Genomic DNA, 13,810 nt, shown 5'->3' with positions numbered 1-13,810 from the left:
TAGACTCAGCTTCATTGCAGGCCATTCCAATTATATTGAAGGCCTTGGTTTCCATGGCGTCAAGCCAAGAATGGTGTGAGGCAGGGATGCCAGCCCAGAGGGGAGAGTAGTACTCCATCAATATATGGATGAAAGCCTTGTTGGTAGATAGTTCAATTGTGCCAAGGAAGGACTTTGCATGACGTAGGATGCCCAGTCGACGACTGCCTTTGGAGGCCAACTTTGAAATGTGGTTTGCCCAAGAAAGATTATGACAAAATGTGAGACCTCGGAGTTTGAATGACAACTTCCTCCAGAGCATTATTAAGAAAGTATATTGGAGGGTTTGCCATACAGTCCTTTAGGAGAGAGAGAGTGAGAGTGTGAGATTTGGCTGGATGAAAAGACATATTCCAAGTGCTTGATCAGCTTCAGCTTGTGATTTTCTGAAGGTCTGAAGAGAGGGAAGAGGCTGCTGCCTGCCTATCTGAAGGATGAGGAATGTCACGACAGAGGGTGGCGTTGTCTGCAAATAGATAAAGGAGATTTTCCAGAGTCAGATAGATCGTTGATGAAGATAAATAATAGGACTGGCACCAGAACACTACATTGTGGCACTCCAGGCTTGACAGGAAGATGAAATGAAAGGATTTCGTTGAAAGCCATATGTTGGCTACGAGTGTTGAGGAAGTTACCCAAGGGTGGAGTTGGCCTTGGATGCCAGAAAGTTTGGAGAGTAATGCGGGAAGCCAGACTATATCAAAAGCTTGGGATATGTCTGGCACTGGAGAGATGGCCTGATCTCATTTCTGACATTGAGGACCTCCATCCATTGTTGGGAGAGTAGGAGCAGTATGCTCAAGGTGGAGTGACCTGGTCTGAATCCAAATTTGTGATCTGAGATGAAGCCCTTGGAGAAAAGGAAGGATTAAATAGCAACTGTGATGACATCAACTGCCTATTCTTTCCGACACTCAATGGTTAAAATAGTCCAGGAGCAAGGACCTGAAAAAGGAAGATGAAAATGAGTTTTCAGCACCAGAATGTAGCAACTCATCAGATGAAAGACGTGTTTTGATGCTTGCTCAAGATGTTGTACACTGTGTGACTCATGCTAGAACTAACATGCCCAAGCATGTGGCCCTGGGAATTGCAGTTCACCATATGACGAGGTCAAAACAGCTCATTATATGCTGAGCAGAATGGGCTCATCATTACATGCTGAGCAGAATGGGCCACTGTGACTCCTACGATGATGTTGAGGCAACCGACACAAGCCTTGCACAGGAGATCCTAGCCAAGAGCGACATCTTTGGTACGGTATTGCATCAAACATCTCCCCAGGCGTCTTTGTCCAGGTGGCAGCAGACAATAATGACATGACTGAAGAGACTCTTGATGGAAAGAGGACAACTCATGCCACTACAGTAGTCCTCTATCAACGAGGGCACTTTGGTCCAGTCCCTGAGCCGAAGGTCTATTCAGACCAGACAAAAAGGAAACGGACACTTGAATCCACTAGGATGTGCCAATCCATCAGAGAGTACAGTGCATACGGAAAGCGGCCTGCTGTTACCAGTTTCTCCGGGAAGATACAAGCTGAGTGGTTCAAATGCTCTGAAAGCTTGCATTCGGCAGCCTGTAAGATGGATCTTGCTTGGGCATTGATAAGGATGACACCAATGAAGCTGTTTGAGGTGGAGCTCTTAGCCACAGAAAAACAAAAAGTACCCAGCTGGAGTGGCTTCAATGCTGTGGTACACTCCTGTGTTCCCGTTTGCACAAACATCGGCCATTGGTGATGCCATGGCAAAGGCCATTTTCAAATAACTGTACATACTCTGATAGAGAATTATAATACGAAGCCAATGATACCTCCATATTTAAAATTGGTTGAGTCTAGACAAAGATATTCACATTTGCGTTACCCCTCTCCCTAAATTTTGCTAGCCCACAGTGACCCTCTTGGTATGTATAATAGCCTGTAGAATTGTAATGATACCACAATTTGAAACCACATACTACCTGGAGGTGTTCTATAAGGTCTATTCTACCACCCTGTCAAGTCAAACCTTTTCTGTAGGGGGTGTTGAACGAATTTCCTTATTTGGCCTCACATGAGAAATGGCTGCTGGACTAAAAATAGAAATCAATGAAAGTATTGTTGCGTTCATGGAGGCCATTAACAGGTCCCCGTAAACGTCGGGTCTTGTCCGCAGAGGCCGAACAGTTAATAATGTCCTTTGAAGACGTTACTTACAAGGTCAATCCAGGCGGTCCAAAAGAGGAGGGGACGGGAACATTTGGACTTTCTCTGGGGCGAAGGGGACATGGAGCAGTTCACGATAACTTGGGAAGAAAAATAAATGATAAATGAGGCATAGCAAATGCAAACCCCCCTTTCTACGGTGACGCACGCACACACACACACACACACACACACACACACACACACACACACACACACACACACACACACACACACACACACACACACACACACACACACACACACACATCAGTGAATCCTTTCTTTTCCTACCATCTTTCCAAGCCTGGCACCGTTTGGTCGAGGAGGGAGGTGAAGGACGACGGCGGCAGATGAAGGTGAGGGATGGTGGCGGCAGATGAGCCCAGCTCCAGATCGAGCCTCTCAGCTCATGCTCCAGTGGCTCTTTTAACACAGCAAAGATGTCGCACATAGCTCCACCAGTCCTTTAACACAGCAAAGATGTCGCACTTAGCTCCACCGGTCCAACCATGACTCAACTCAAACCACAACCAACAAATAACGGTCCAGCAACTTTCTCCCTCTCTCCTCTCTTCTTCTTTCTTTATTTCTGATCCTGAGCATCGAGTTAAACGAGAATGGTCGGTGGAAACTCGACCGAGTGTCAAACATCTCTGCTTGATCATTTCTCCGGTTCGAGTCGGCCTCTACCTCGTGGAACCTGGTGTCCTCTTTTCTCTCCAATTTCAGGCTCCCCCATTGGCTATCTCTCAGCCTTTCTGAAATTCACGGAGTTGTGCGGGCTTGTCCCTCCTTCTTCGGACAATGCACAGCTCTCTCCCTTAACTTGTCACTGCTATATCAAAGGGAAACACGAAAGACAACTTACCCAATCCCTTTTTCTCGCTATTTACTTGCTGATTACACATTTCTCCCTTTCAAAAATGCACATTTACTGGACAAATTAGCATGTCTACATCCCTACTTAATACATCAAGATGCTACCGGCTCGAACAAACTACTTCTTATCTACGCATTCTAGCTACCCTTTGAATACATAACAACCCCCCATCCCCCCCTACAAACATAACACTATTACCAGGAAGTCGGTAGCCTTCCTTTGTTGGGATGACATGGACACTCCATAACTTTAATACAACACAAATCCTCAAAATAATCCACCAATATACAAATGTATAAACCTTTTGAGTACCTACCAGTCATCTGCAGAGGATTTCACACCCTACAACATTCATGAAACTCTTGGACAGCATCGCTGAGCTGCAAAACTGACCGGCCCAAAACAGGCCGTTTGGAATTCCTATTATTTTTCATTTCAGACAGCCTGACTCAAAATTGGCTTCAGCTCAGGACTTGGTTTAATCACAAATCTACTGCATTTTACAGTGGGAAGGTCCACGACCACTCAAAATTATCATACCTAAATAGGATTTCACAAAATAAGCATTTCAACGTATGCATGGCTACATACGTAGCAGTGGTCTTTGCTCTTTGCTCCATCGTGTTCAGGAGGGCAATGAAGGGCCAAGTGAGGTGGGCCGAACCACGCATGTCTACCAGACTGGTGGGGGCGGGCCCATGGCAACACGATTACCCGAGGGCCAATTATACATAAATGGTGGTGTTAACGGCAGAATATTCCATACAGTCTGATAGTGGCGACAACAGAAAACCACTTTTCAAGACAGGTGTGGTTAAAGGTGGAATATGACATGCAGTCCGACAACATTGTTGCTGCATAATTACAATCTTTTAAAATCACCAGTGAAAATTCATTATTTCACAATTACACACATAAACACTTTTAACCCCTTCCTTCCAGTCCAGAGGCTTGACTCTCATGGCCGGCCACTCTTGGCTGTCACCCATACCTATTCCCCAACTCACCATACTCCCAAACAAAGCATGGTGAGTCGTGACAATGGCGAAAGGTAAATTTAGATTTCCAGTCACCACGAGGGAGGTTGTTCAATACCGGCAGTGCCTGCTGCAACAAATCTTCTCATTTTTACTAAAATGCCAATTAAAACCCAGGGCTCTCTCCCCAAACCGAGAACCCATTAAATTTCAGCAGAATATCTGTGGAAGGTGATGCATGTCTCTCTGGGCATTTCTTAATAATAATTTCAATTTCACTCCATAACGTTCCACAGATGCTCCAGATGCATAACGTTCCACAAAAATGCACAGATGCATAACGTTCCACAAAAATATGGCTGCCGAATCACGTGACTGATGACGTCATGAATCTTTTTTCTGTGGATCATTTTATCCCTCGATGACCCTCAAACATTTTCATCCTGATCGGATGTGGCGTTCTACATATGCAATTATGACGTCATAATGAGGGCACCGATGAGGTCATAAAAAGTCACACTGATTCCCCATGAGGAGTACTTGCTGTGTGCCAAATTTCATATTTTTCCTTGGTGTGGTTTCAGAGATACAGTGGTCCAAAGTTTTTCCGTTTTTTCAATATGGCTGCCACAACACGTGACCTATGACGTCATAACTATCATTGAAACATTGTACATGAATAGTCGGACCAATGGTGAAAAAATCGTCTCAGTCCGACAAATTGTTGCGGAGAAAAACATGAAGGTTCTGTGCGGACAAACAAACAAACAAACAAACAAGAAGACGAAGTCGTGCAGAGCATGATACTTGCAAAATCGATTAAACAAATTTGACTTCAAAAATAATTGGTGGTTGAATTCAATGACCAAATATGCAACTCCTCTTCAAATTTCAAGTCAATCGGATGAAAATTGACAATTTTAGAAATTCAGCCTGTGTCGTCCTTTTGGTCCATGTTGATCTCGAAAATAATTGGTGGTTGAATTCAGTGACCTGAAATATATAAATCCTCTTCAAATGTCAAGTCAATTGGATGAAAGATTGAGGATTTTAGATATCTCACCGAAGTTGTTGACCTTTGGCTTATGTTGACCTGTTGACCTCAAAAACAATAGGCTTCTTCTTTATGATAAACTCGACCATGTGGTGCAGTTTCGTGAAGATCAGTTTAAAATTGTGATCTGTAGGCGATAAACAGACAGAATAACAAAATCGACTAAATAGTATTTTTTTCAATATACTTGAAAAATCTTCCATTTTGCAAGTAACAAACAGACAGACAGACAGACAGTCAAACAAACAGACCCAAATGCAGTTCCCTCTCCGAATCCTTCGGCGAGGGAAACAATGCTGGCGGTTATGCAATGGGGTTATACGTGAAAATACAGGTCACAATTGGGCTGTAAGGAGTCAGGGGCAATATCGCACATCACACTTGAAGCCATGCCCAGGAGAAATCACACATGAAGCCCCAATATATAAATTATAACAATCTATATGCAGTCCACATCAAATTTGATGGCTGGAAAATGGGACAGGCAATGGGATACATCATTCATGCATAAAGACTCATTTAAGCACCTTTATTAGCGAAAGGTCGTTGCAGCCTTGCTCTGATCCGTTTTGCTGTGGACGATGCAATATGTATAGAATGCCTCGAGGACACCGGGTTTCCCTCAAATTTCTTTCAGTCTAATGTTAAACAACATTAGCGACTGTTTAAAAAGGTAATCATAAGTTGGACGGAATTGACTGAATAGTTTATGGTTGTAATAATTTTGACTTCTGGTAGGTGTGCCCCACGAAACACCGTGATAAGCAATCTACACACCTTCACACGGCATTTTGTCCAAGGCAGAAAAAAACCCTGAAGGAGGTTGGCAAAGGAAGTCGCTGCAGCCTTCCTTATATGACCCTTAGTCCTCCTGAAACATTTGGTTAAGATTGGATAAGTAATGGCTGAACGCATAGTCATCAGACAGACAGATAGACAGAAAAATAATTGCATATTTTAGGAGGATTGCATATCCTTTGTCTACATGGTTATGATAGCTCTAAAGTTATTTTAAACAGATCTTTTATTTTATTTTACTTTTACTTTTTATTTTAAAACAACTATTTTAGAGTGGCATCAACAAGAAATTATTAAATTAGAAATTATTAAAACAAGAAGGAAATAAGTTAACCTCTAATGATTTGAAATAATAATGCTATAGATCGGTGCCCTTAATGAAAAATAATGAGATGTGAGGAAGTTCGGAGCTAAATAGCGTTTTGCACATTTAAAATGGACTTCAGTAACAAATTTATTTTAATCTACTAGTACGTGCCCGTACGTGGGTAGCCGTACGTGCAAAAAAAAAAAAAACTTTCAAACCGCGTGCCAGAAACAACTACACAGGCCGTTCCTTCGCTCTCGCGTGCCCATATGTGCGTGGCCGTACGTGCAAACCAAAAAATAAAAAACTTTCAAACAAACACACAGGCCGTTCCTTCGCTCTAGTAAACGACGACTGGATTGGGGCATTGTGTTTATATATAAATGCGGATAAGAAATCGAGAAATGATTACAATACAGTTAGTCATCACTATCCGGAAGTGGTGCGTGCCCGTACGGAATGTTCACATGCATTCCACAAATTATCGCTTGCATTGAAGTAACAACTGCTGTGATACTTACACACAGAGTTAATTAAAATCCAAATTAAAATCAAGTTTACCTCCCTGTCTTTGCTTGCCATGACATTGCTGCCATTGACCATTGCCACTCCTACGCCACTGTAACTAAGGCGTCCTTTCCTCATCGGCCACGCTACGCAGCAACGGATCTTGTCATTGGTTTGGTAAATAAATGGCCGTAACTTGGGAACCACTTGTCCGATTAATATCAAACCTTGAAAAGGCACATCCTCAGGTCCCCAGCAATATACCTGGCAAGTTTCAATTAGATCAGGCCGGTGGTTGTCGAGAAACAGCGGTCACACACACACACACACACACACACACACACACACACACACACACACACACACACACACACACACACACACACACACACACACACACACACACACACACACACACACACACACACACACACACTGCTGGAATTATAGATAGATGATAAATGGATGAGGGTGTTTGTGTGTGTGTGAGATGCTCTTGGTGTCTATTAATTATGTACTATTGGAATGTACCTTTTGACCCTTTAAACTGCTGAAACCCCTTCGACCTTTGTAGTCCCTTTATGACCACCAAGACCCCGAAAGACCTATAATTATTATTATTTACTACAAATACAATCCGTCACATCGCTGACAGGAATATTAAGATGAGGGGTGTGGGAGCGAGTAAGGTTTAGGGGAGCGAGAAAGGGGGAGAGAGCAAGGCTTCACCACACGTCGCTATAGAATCCGGGAAGGGGAGGGAGTGGGGAGGAAGAGGGGGGGAGTGGGGAGGGGAAGGGGGGTGTTCTGGACATGCGTTTGATAGGAGGTGAGGTAAAGCCATAGGGGGGGGATGTTTCCTTATGCTGTCATTAATACAGGATTGAACGAAATTAGGTAGATGGTAAAACAGCATATTCTAAGGGCTCATACTAAATGGTGCCCGGACACCGCCCAGAGATGTCCGTGGGGGGTGGAAGGTCTTTGGGAGGACGTAAGTGTGAGGGAAGGCAAGGAAGGGCATAACGTTCATCTGAGAGACGGCACACACATTGATGAATTTCCCTGCCTGTGAAACACCAGGATGACAGTTTATAGCTGGGTCGGATTCAAACTCAGGCTAGAGAGCTTAGAGCAAGCGTGCGCACCTTTCGGCTCTCCTGCCATGATGTGGCGATTCATTGCTTTGGACCTGAAAATATTTTTCACTCATTGATATCATCCAATTTATTGTGCCTTCTTAACGCTGTAGATGTCCAAATGGACAACTGTGCCGTGGTATCGCCATAGATGATTGTCGAGATCAAAGCTTGAAGAGCGCTCCAAGCAAGCATTCAAACGACACCATTGAAGAAACTTTGAAAACGGAATCATTAAATTTTTTAGATGTATTTGTCAATGCCGAAGTGATGGGGCATATAATGAATGATCTTACAAAAGGAGAAAAGCGGTGTAAAATAAAATTGCACATTTTTCAGTGAGCCAGTTACTGACCAACACTCCACAGAACAATGCGGGGCCAACGCATGCGAATTGGCCCTGAACTTTGTCGATCTACATACAGTATTAATTTGCAATGTCACTGAATACAGTATTCATTGACTTTGCAAATATTGTAGAGCGCTCACCAAGTGGCTTAAGCACTCAAGGAAGCACTCCAATAAAACTCTTGATAAGGAATAGGTGGCTTGGCAAGCGATTAAAGATTGCCGCTCTGTCATATTAAAAACCTCACGATGATGCCCAAAATGTAAAAAAAAAAAACCAATGTCACCCGCAGGGTGACCCGTATCTTGCCAAAAGGTGACCACGTGTGACTTCTTTAAGGTCACACTGAGGTGAACAGAGCTGCTATCCACCAGGAGCAACTCCTTGAGGAATATCTGCCGACGAGAGATTCCGATGAGAATCGTTCTACAGAGTAACCATGAAAACAAAAACCAATGTCACCCCCAGGGTGACCAGTATCTTGCCAAAATGTGAACATGAGTGACTTATTTATTCGATTAAAGTTACTAAAAAAATAAGGGTTTCGTCGACCTTGATGCTTGACCTTTTTGTGACATTGACCTTTGACCTTGACCTTTGTATTTTCGTACGGTTAATGGTATCTCTCCAGGACCGTTGTACATGAAATATCAAGAGATTTTGATGAGAACTGAGGAAATAAAATTTTCAAGAAAAATCCGTTTTTTCGTCATGACGTCATCAAATTACGTCATCGCGTCAAACTTTTGACAGATCTGGAAAGCACTTATCAAGCGCTTTCATATGAGGTATTACTCGATATGGTATCTAAGATTTCAAAATTTGACCTTGGGGTCAAAAACTTTCGACCTCCAGCACTAACCATGAAGGCCAAAGCCGATCGCCACCAAAAATTAATCAGCTGAGCGCCAGACCATGAACTATATTCCCATGAAGTTTGAAGACGATCCGATCAAAATTACTCAAAAAAAATAAGGGTTTCGTCGACTCCCCTGATTTGCGACAAAGTGACCTTGACCTTTGACCTTGACCTTGAAAATTTTATGCGCTGAAAGGGACCTCTATAGGACTCTGATATGCGAAGTTACAAAAATTTCCAATGATAACTGTGCACTGCAGAGTGATCGATACGTGATTACAGACAAAAAAAAAAAATAATAAAAAAAACATACAAGCTGACTCACATATCTTGCAAAAACTTCGTTTTGGCAAGATAAATATGTCAGAATTGGACAAATGAACACGTTTTAGAAGTCGGAACTACTGCTGAGTTTAATTCTGGATCTCAAATTTTGTAATTTGGCTTAGTTTAAGAGATTCTGAAGGTTATGGCAAGTGCGGAAATTAAATAAAGCCACGAACGCTGGCGTCTCTGGGCGTTTATAAGAATTGTAATGTATCCTGCGATGTGGAGGTGTGGTGATCAGGCATTCGATGATACAAGTAAGCAAAGTGAAAATCCTTATCATTAAGAAATCGTTGCGACCTGTTCCAAGCCAAGTCATTGTTGAGCAGACCCCCCAAAAATGGTCGCTTAAGACTTGCAATCTGACAGAAGGCTGACCAAGATGGAGTGCCGCCATCTTAGTAAGGGTTATTTTGTTTTTCGTGATGAGCACCCCCTAAATTATCTTCAAAAGGCAGGTGTTTAAATTAACCCAAACACCCAATTTTCATTAAGACCTTGGGGTTACCTAAGGCCTAAGTCACATTTGCTCTACGGCGAGGATACGGCGGCCGTACGCCCTCTGAATTGACAGAAACGTGCGGCGGCCGCAGAGTTTCTGCGGTGGCCTCAGGGTGGCCCTACGCCGTGTGGCTATATTTTACAGGTCGAAAGGTCGCCATGGAATTATAACGCGGAGTTATAACTTTTTTTCATTTCTACGTTCACCGTAGCAATTCGACAAGCCGAAAAAAAAATAGTAAAAAAAATAAAAAAATTAACCCATTCGTTACCGTCCGTCTGGCCGCATGTTCGCCTTAGGGCCCCCTGCGGTCGCCTTGCGGGCACCTTGAGGCTGCCTTGTGTCTGCCTTGAACATTCTCTGGCCGCCGCAGGGCCCCCTTAAGGTCACCGTGCGACATCAAATCAAAAACCGTACGGCAACCTCACGTTTTCGGTCTCCACAATTTCTAAGACCTAAAGCCTAAGTCACATTTGCTCTACGGCGAGGATACGGCGGCCGTACGCCCTCTGAATTGACAGAAACGTGCGGCAGCTGCAGAGTTTCTGAGGTGGCCTCAAGGTGGCCCTTCGCCGTATGGCTATATTTTACAGGCCGTAAGGTTGCCGTGGAATTATAACGCGGAGTTATAACTTTTTCATTTCGACGTTCGCCGTAGCAATTCGATAAGCCGAAAAAAAAACTGGTAAAAAAAAAAAAAATTAACCCATTCGTTACCGTCCGTCTGGCCGCACATTCGGCTTAGAGCCCCCCTACGGTCCCCCTGCGGTCGCCTTGCGGGCACCTTGCGTCTGCCTTGAAAATTCTATGGCCGCCGCAGGAACGCCCTAAGGTCACCATGCGACATCAAATCAAAGACCATACGGCAACCCCACGTTTTCGGTCTCCACAATTTATAAATACCCCGAGCGGCTCCCCGAAAAATAAAAACACATGTGACTGCTACATTGTGTGACTATGGAAATACTGCGGCCGCCGTATAATTGCTAGTGGCCGTAGATTTTGGAGACCCCCACGGCCGCCGTGGCAAATGTGACCTAGGCCTAAGTATGCATGCAAAGTTGGGGCCGCTTGGTTTCATGGTTTTGGAGTCATGGAGGAGATGGACATACACACACTGACATTTATTATTATAGATGGCGGTACTGATGAAGTCATGTTGTGTCATGTCTGAAATGGCTTTAATTAACCTTCTTTTTACTTTATTTTTACAACTTTTGAAAAATTTTAATAAGATTACAAAATACATGAAATGGTTGCAAAATTTGGTCATAGTTCCCTCTTCAAAAAGTCACACACAATTCAACACCAATCTCAATATCTCTGCAGCTCATTTCATCATCCACTGCAAATTTCAAGCATTTCATATCTGAGAATTAACCTTGAACAGGTCATGCTCCATTACATATTGCTGCCAAAGCAGCTCTCACCCAGGGTCAGAATTTGGAATATTGTCATGCTCCTGGCAAACAATAGCATATTCTTGGGGTCTAACATACTCTTGGGGTCTTGGGGGAAGTGCAAACAAATGGGACAACAAGATTAACATCCCCTTCGAATGGATGGTATACTATATAATGTCAATACCCTGCTTACAAATAACCAAGGCTGACAGTTTATAATCCATTCCTACCCCGACAGGGATTGAAGTCAGACTTGAAAACTGACAATGAATGCAAATTTGAAAAAGAGGCGAGTTCTTAACGAACAGGTTGGTGGCCTGTAGTTTTCTCTCTCACGTCTCTTCTGCTCTGCCTTTTCACATCACTCCCCAATATACTTCCAGATCTCATGCATTCTTCCAGTTATCCCCTTCCTTGTGAAACTCTTAAAATCAAGATGCACTGCTCACCTATACTCCTTTGTTCCTCTTTTCTCACTTGTGAAACTGCCTTGTTCAAATTATCCCATTGTTTCCTCCAGGGCTTCCATTTTGAAATACAACACCATCTCAGGTCATCTTAGATCCCTAATCCATTATCTTTTTGTATATCCATGAACCCTCCCTTTAACTTAAAGTTTATTACGCTTCTTTCCCTTCCTCTTCCTGTTTTTTTTTTTTGTATACATAATCGAGGCTCGTGGAAGAGCTGTTCAGTCAACCCCTTGCTTTTTTCGTCCACCTGTGGTCCCACTGCCTCACTCATGTCAGCACGTATCTGGCTTCTACCCTCTGTCACCTCACTCTTCCGTGACGTTGGAGTTTGCATAGAAAAAAAACCATACCAGCAACAGGATCATTTAACCCACCTGGAGGACATAATGCAGGAAGAGCAAAATGCCATTTAGTGGTGACATTTGCAGCATCGAGATGAAATGTGGTTGTTTATTTCCATAAAACATACACGCCGTTAAACACAAGTCCCAGTGTAATGATGCATGTGAAACAGGTGCCGCTCAGGAATGAAATGCTTTGCAGATTGCCGAATGAAAAGCGATGACACAGAAGCTGCCTTTTAAAATCTTTTAAAGTTTTTCTTCACTCTTATTCGTCGATAAGAGCCTAGAGATACCGAAAAAATAATAGACCCATTCATTTTTTTTAGTGTTGATGTCTCAAAAAGAAAAAAAAAACAAAGAAAAAAACATAATGTTGTGTGTGCAGGGAAAGGGCAGATGTGTTTTTCTGATAAAGTTTCTATTTGTGATCTTGGGCACGGATGATCACCACAATGTCTCAAAAGTGCCAAGAACCGAGTGTAGCTGTGAAGACTAGAAGAAGTGGGAGAGGGTTTTTAGGCAGGTTTGACTAAACAATTCCCCACCCGCCCTGTTTGCGTGAACCATGCGTGGCAGTCAAAGGTTCTTGGCCATCTGAACGCACAGAACTCGGGATGTGGAAGCTTTTGCCAGTGAGTTATTGCAGACTTCACTCTGGAGACCCTGAATTTACATTGATGGGAACGAGGGCAAACGATTGTTTCCTCGATGAATGATGAAACTGTATGAATTACCAACGCAGATCATCCAACTAAAGGCATGTCCACAGTATGTTAAACTTTTATTGTTTTAACACAGACCTTTCCGGAAAATTCTTCCTTCCCCCCTGTGCAACCTCCGTACAAAGTCTCCCATTGTGTTGCAGCTTCGGGTCACGTGACCTGACATATCATGTGACAGGGAGGTCACGTGATTCCCAGTTTTTTTTTCTTTTCTCTCTTCCTTTATGACACTGAATTGAAGGAGCAGCACTCAATTTGAGAAGCTGTATGTTGAACAAGGCTTTGGGACGTGTTTTCTGAGAAACTTTATATGGCTTCCTATCAGTTACAAAATCAGGATTATGCACCAACAGTGTCAATATACATGGCATGAGTTAACTGTATCTCATAGCAGATTGATAATCTCAGCAGGACAGGAAAAGCTTATGGATTAACGCCTTCTCTCCCTCCCCCCCCCCCCCCCGAACCAATCCTTTGATTGGCACATTGTTAAACCTTATTTTTATTACCCTTTACTGAAGATCTACGTCCATATTATATATCTTTAGACCACGTCTGCCTGACCATTCAGCTCATGTTGGATAAATGAAGGCCCCCCGTGTCTCGTGCGCCCCCGGCGTAGCCCCTGATTCGAGATCCCTCTCTGACTCGCAGCTCCATCACAAACCCACACACGCAGTTATTCAGCAGGAAATGCCCCCAATTCCCTGCAAATTGTTGCGCCCCTTTTCCTCCCTCCCTTAAATTAAGCCCGCGGGGTTGCTGTGGCACACACCAAAAATAACAAGACCGGCGCCCCCAAGGCAGGACAGGAAGGAGCCCCACGACTTCCTTCGGGTCATAGGTCGGAGGCCCAAAATTTAGGGGAAAAGGCTACGAACAAGCAAATAGTGTGACCCTCCACAGGCCACTGTGCAGATCGAAACCATTAGGCCCATT

The 13,810-nt window shown here is 43.5% G+C and overlaps 1 protein-coding gene across 5 annotated transcripts in view; it reads right to left on the bottom strand.

Moving 5' to 3' along the window:
- LOC147024981 (uncharacterized) overlaps window positions 1-13,810 on the bottom strand; it is a 120,256-nt gene that overhangs the window by 29,105 nt on the left and 77,341 nt on the right. For all 5 annotated transcript variants that reach the window (XM_085885480.1, XM_085885478.1, XM_085885481.1 and 2 more), the window contains 2 exons: window positions 5,151-5,268; window positions 2,522-2,694 (listed from right to left, as the gene is read on the bottom strand). In XM_085885480.1, the coding sequence (XP_085741606.1) occupies window positions 2,522-2,681 (160 nt within the window). In that variant the 5' untranslated portion in view covers window positions 2,682-2,694; window positions 5,151-5,268. The remainder of the gene's footprint in view (window positions 1-2,521; window positions 2,695-5,150; window positions 5,269-13,810) is intronic.

This window comes from Eptatretus burgeri, chromosome 6, assembly GCF_056783735.1.
Source record: "Eptatretus burgeri isolate ZD-2024b chromosome 6, Ebu_testis_v1, whole genome shotgun sequence".
NCBI classification, from domain to species: domain Eukaryota; kingdom Metazoa; phylum Chordata; class Myxini; order Myxiniformes; family Myxinidae; genus Eptatretus; species Eptatretus burgeri.
This window is presented reverse-complemented; position numbering and strand designations above follow the sequence as displayed.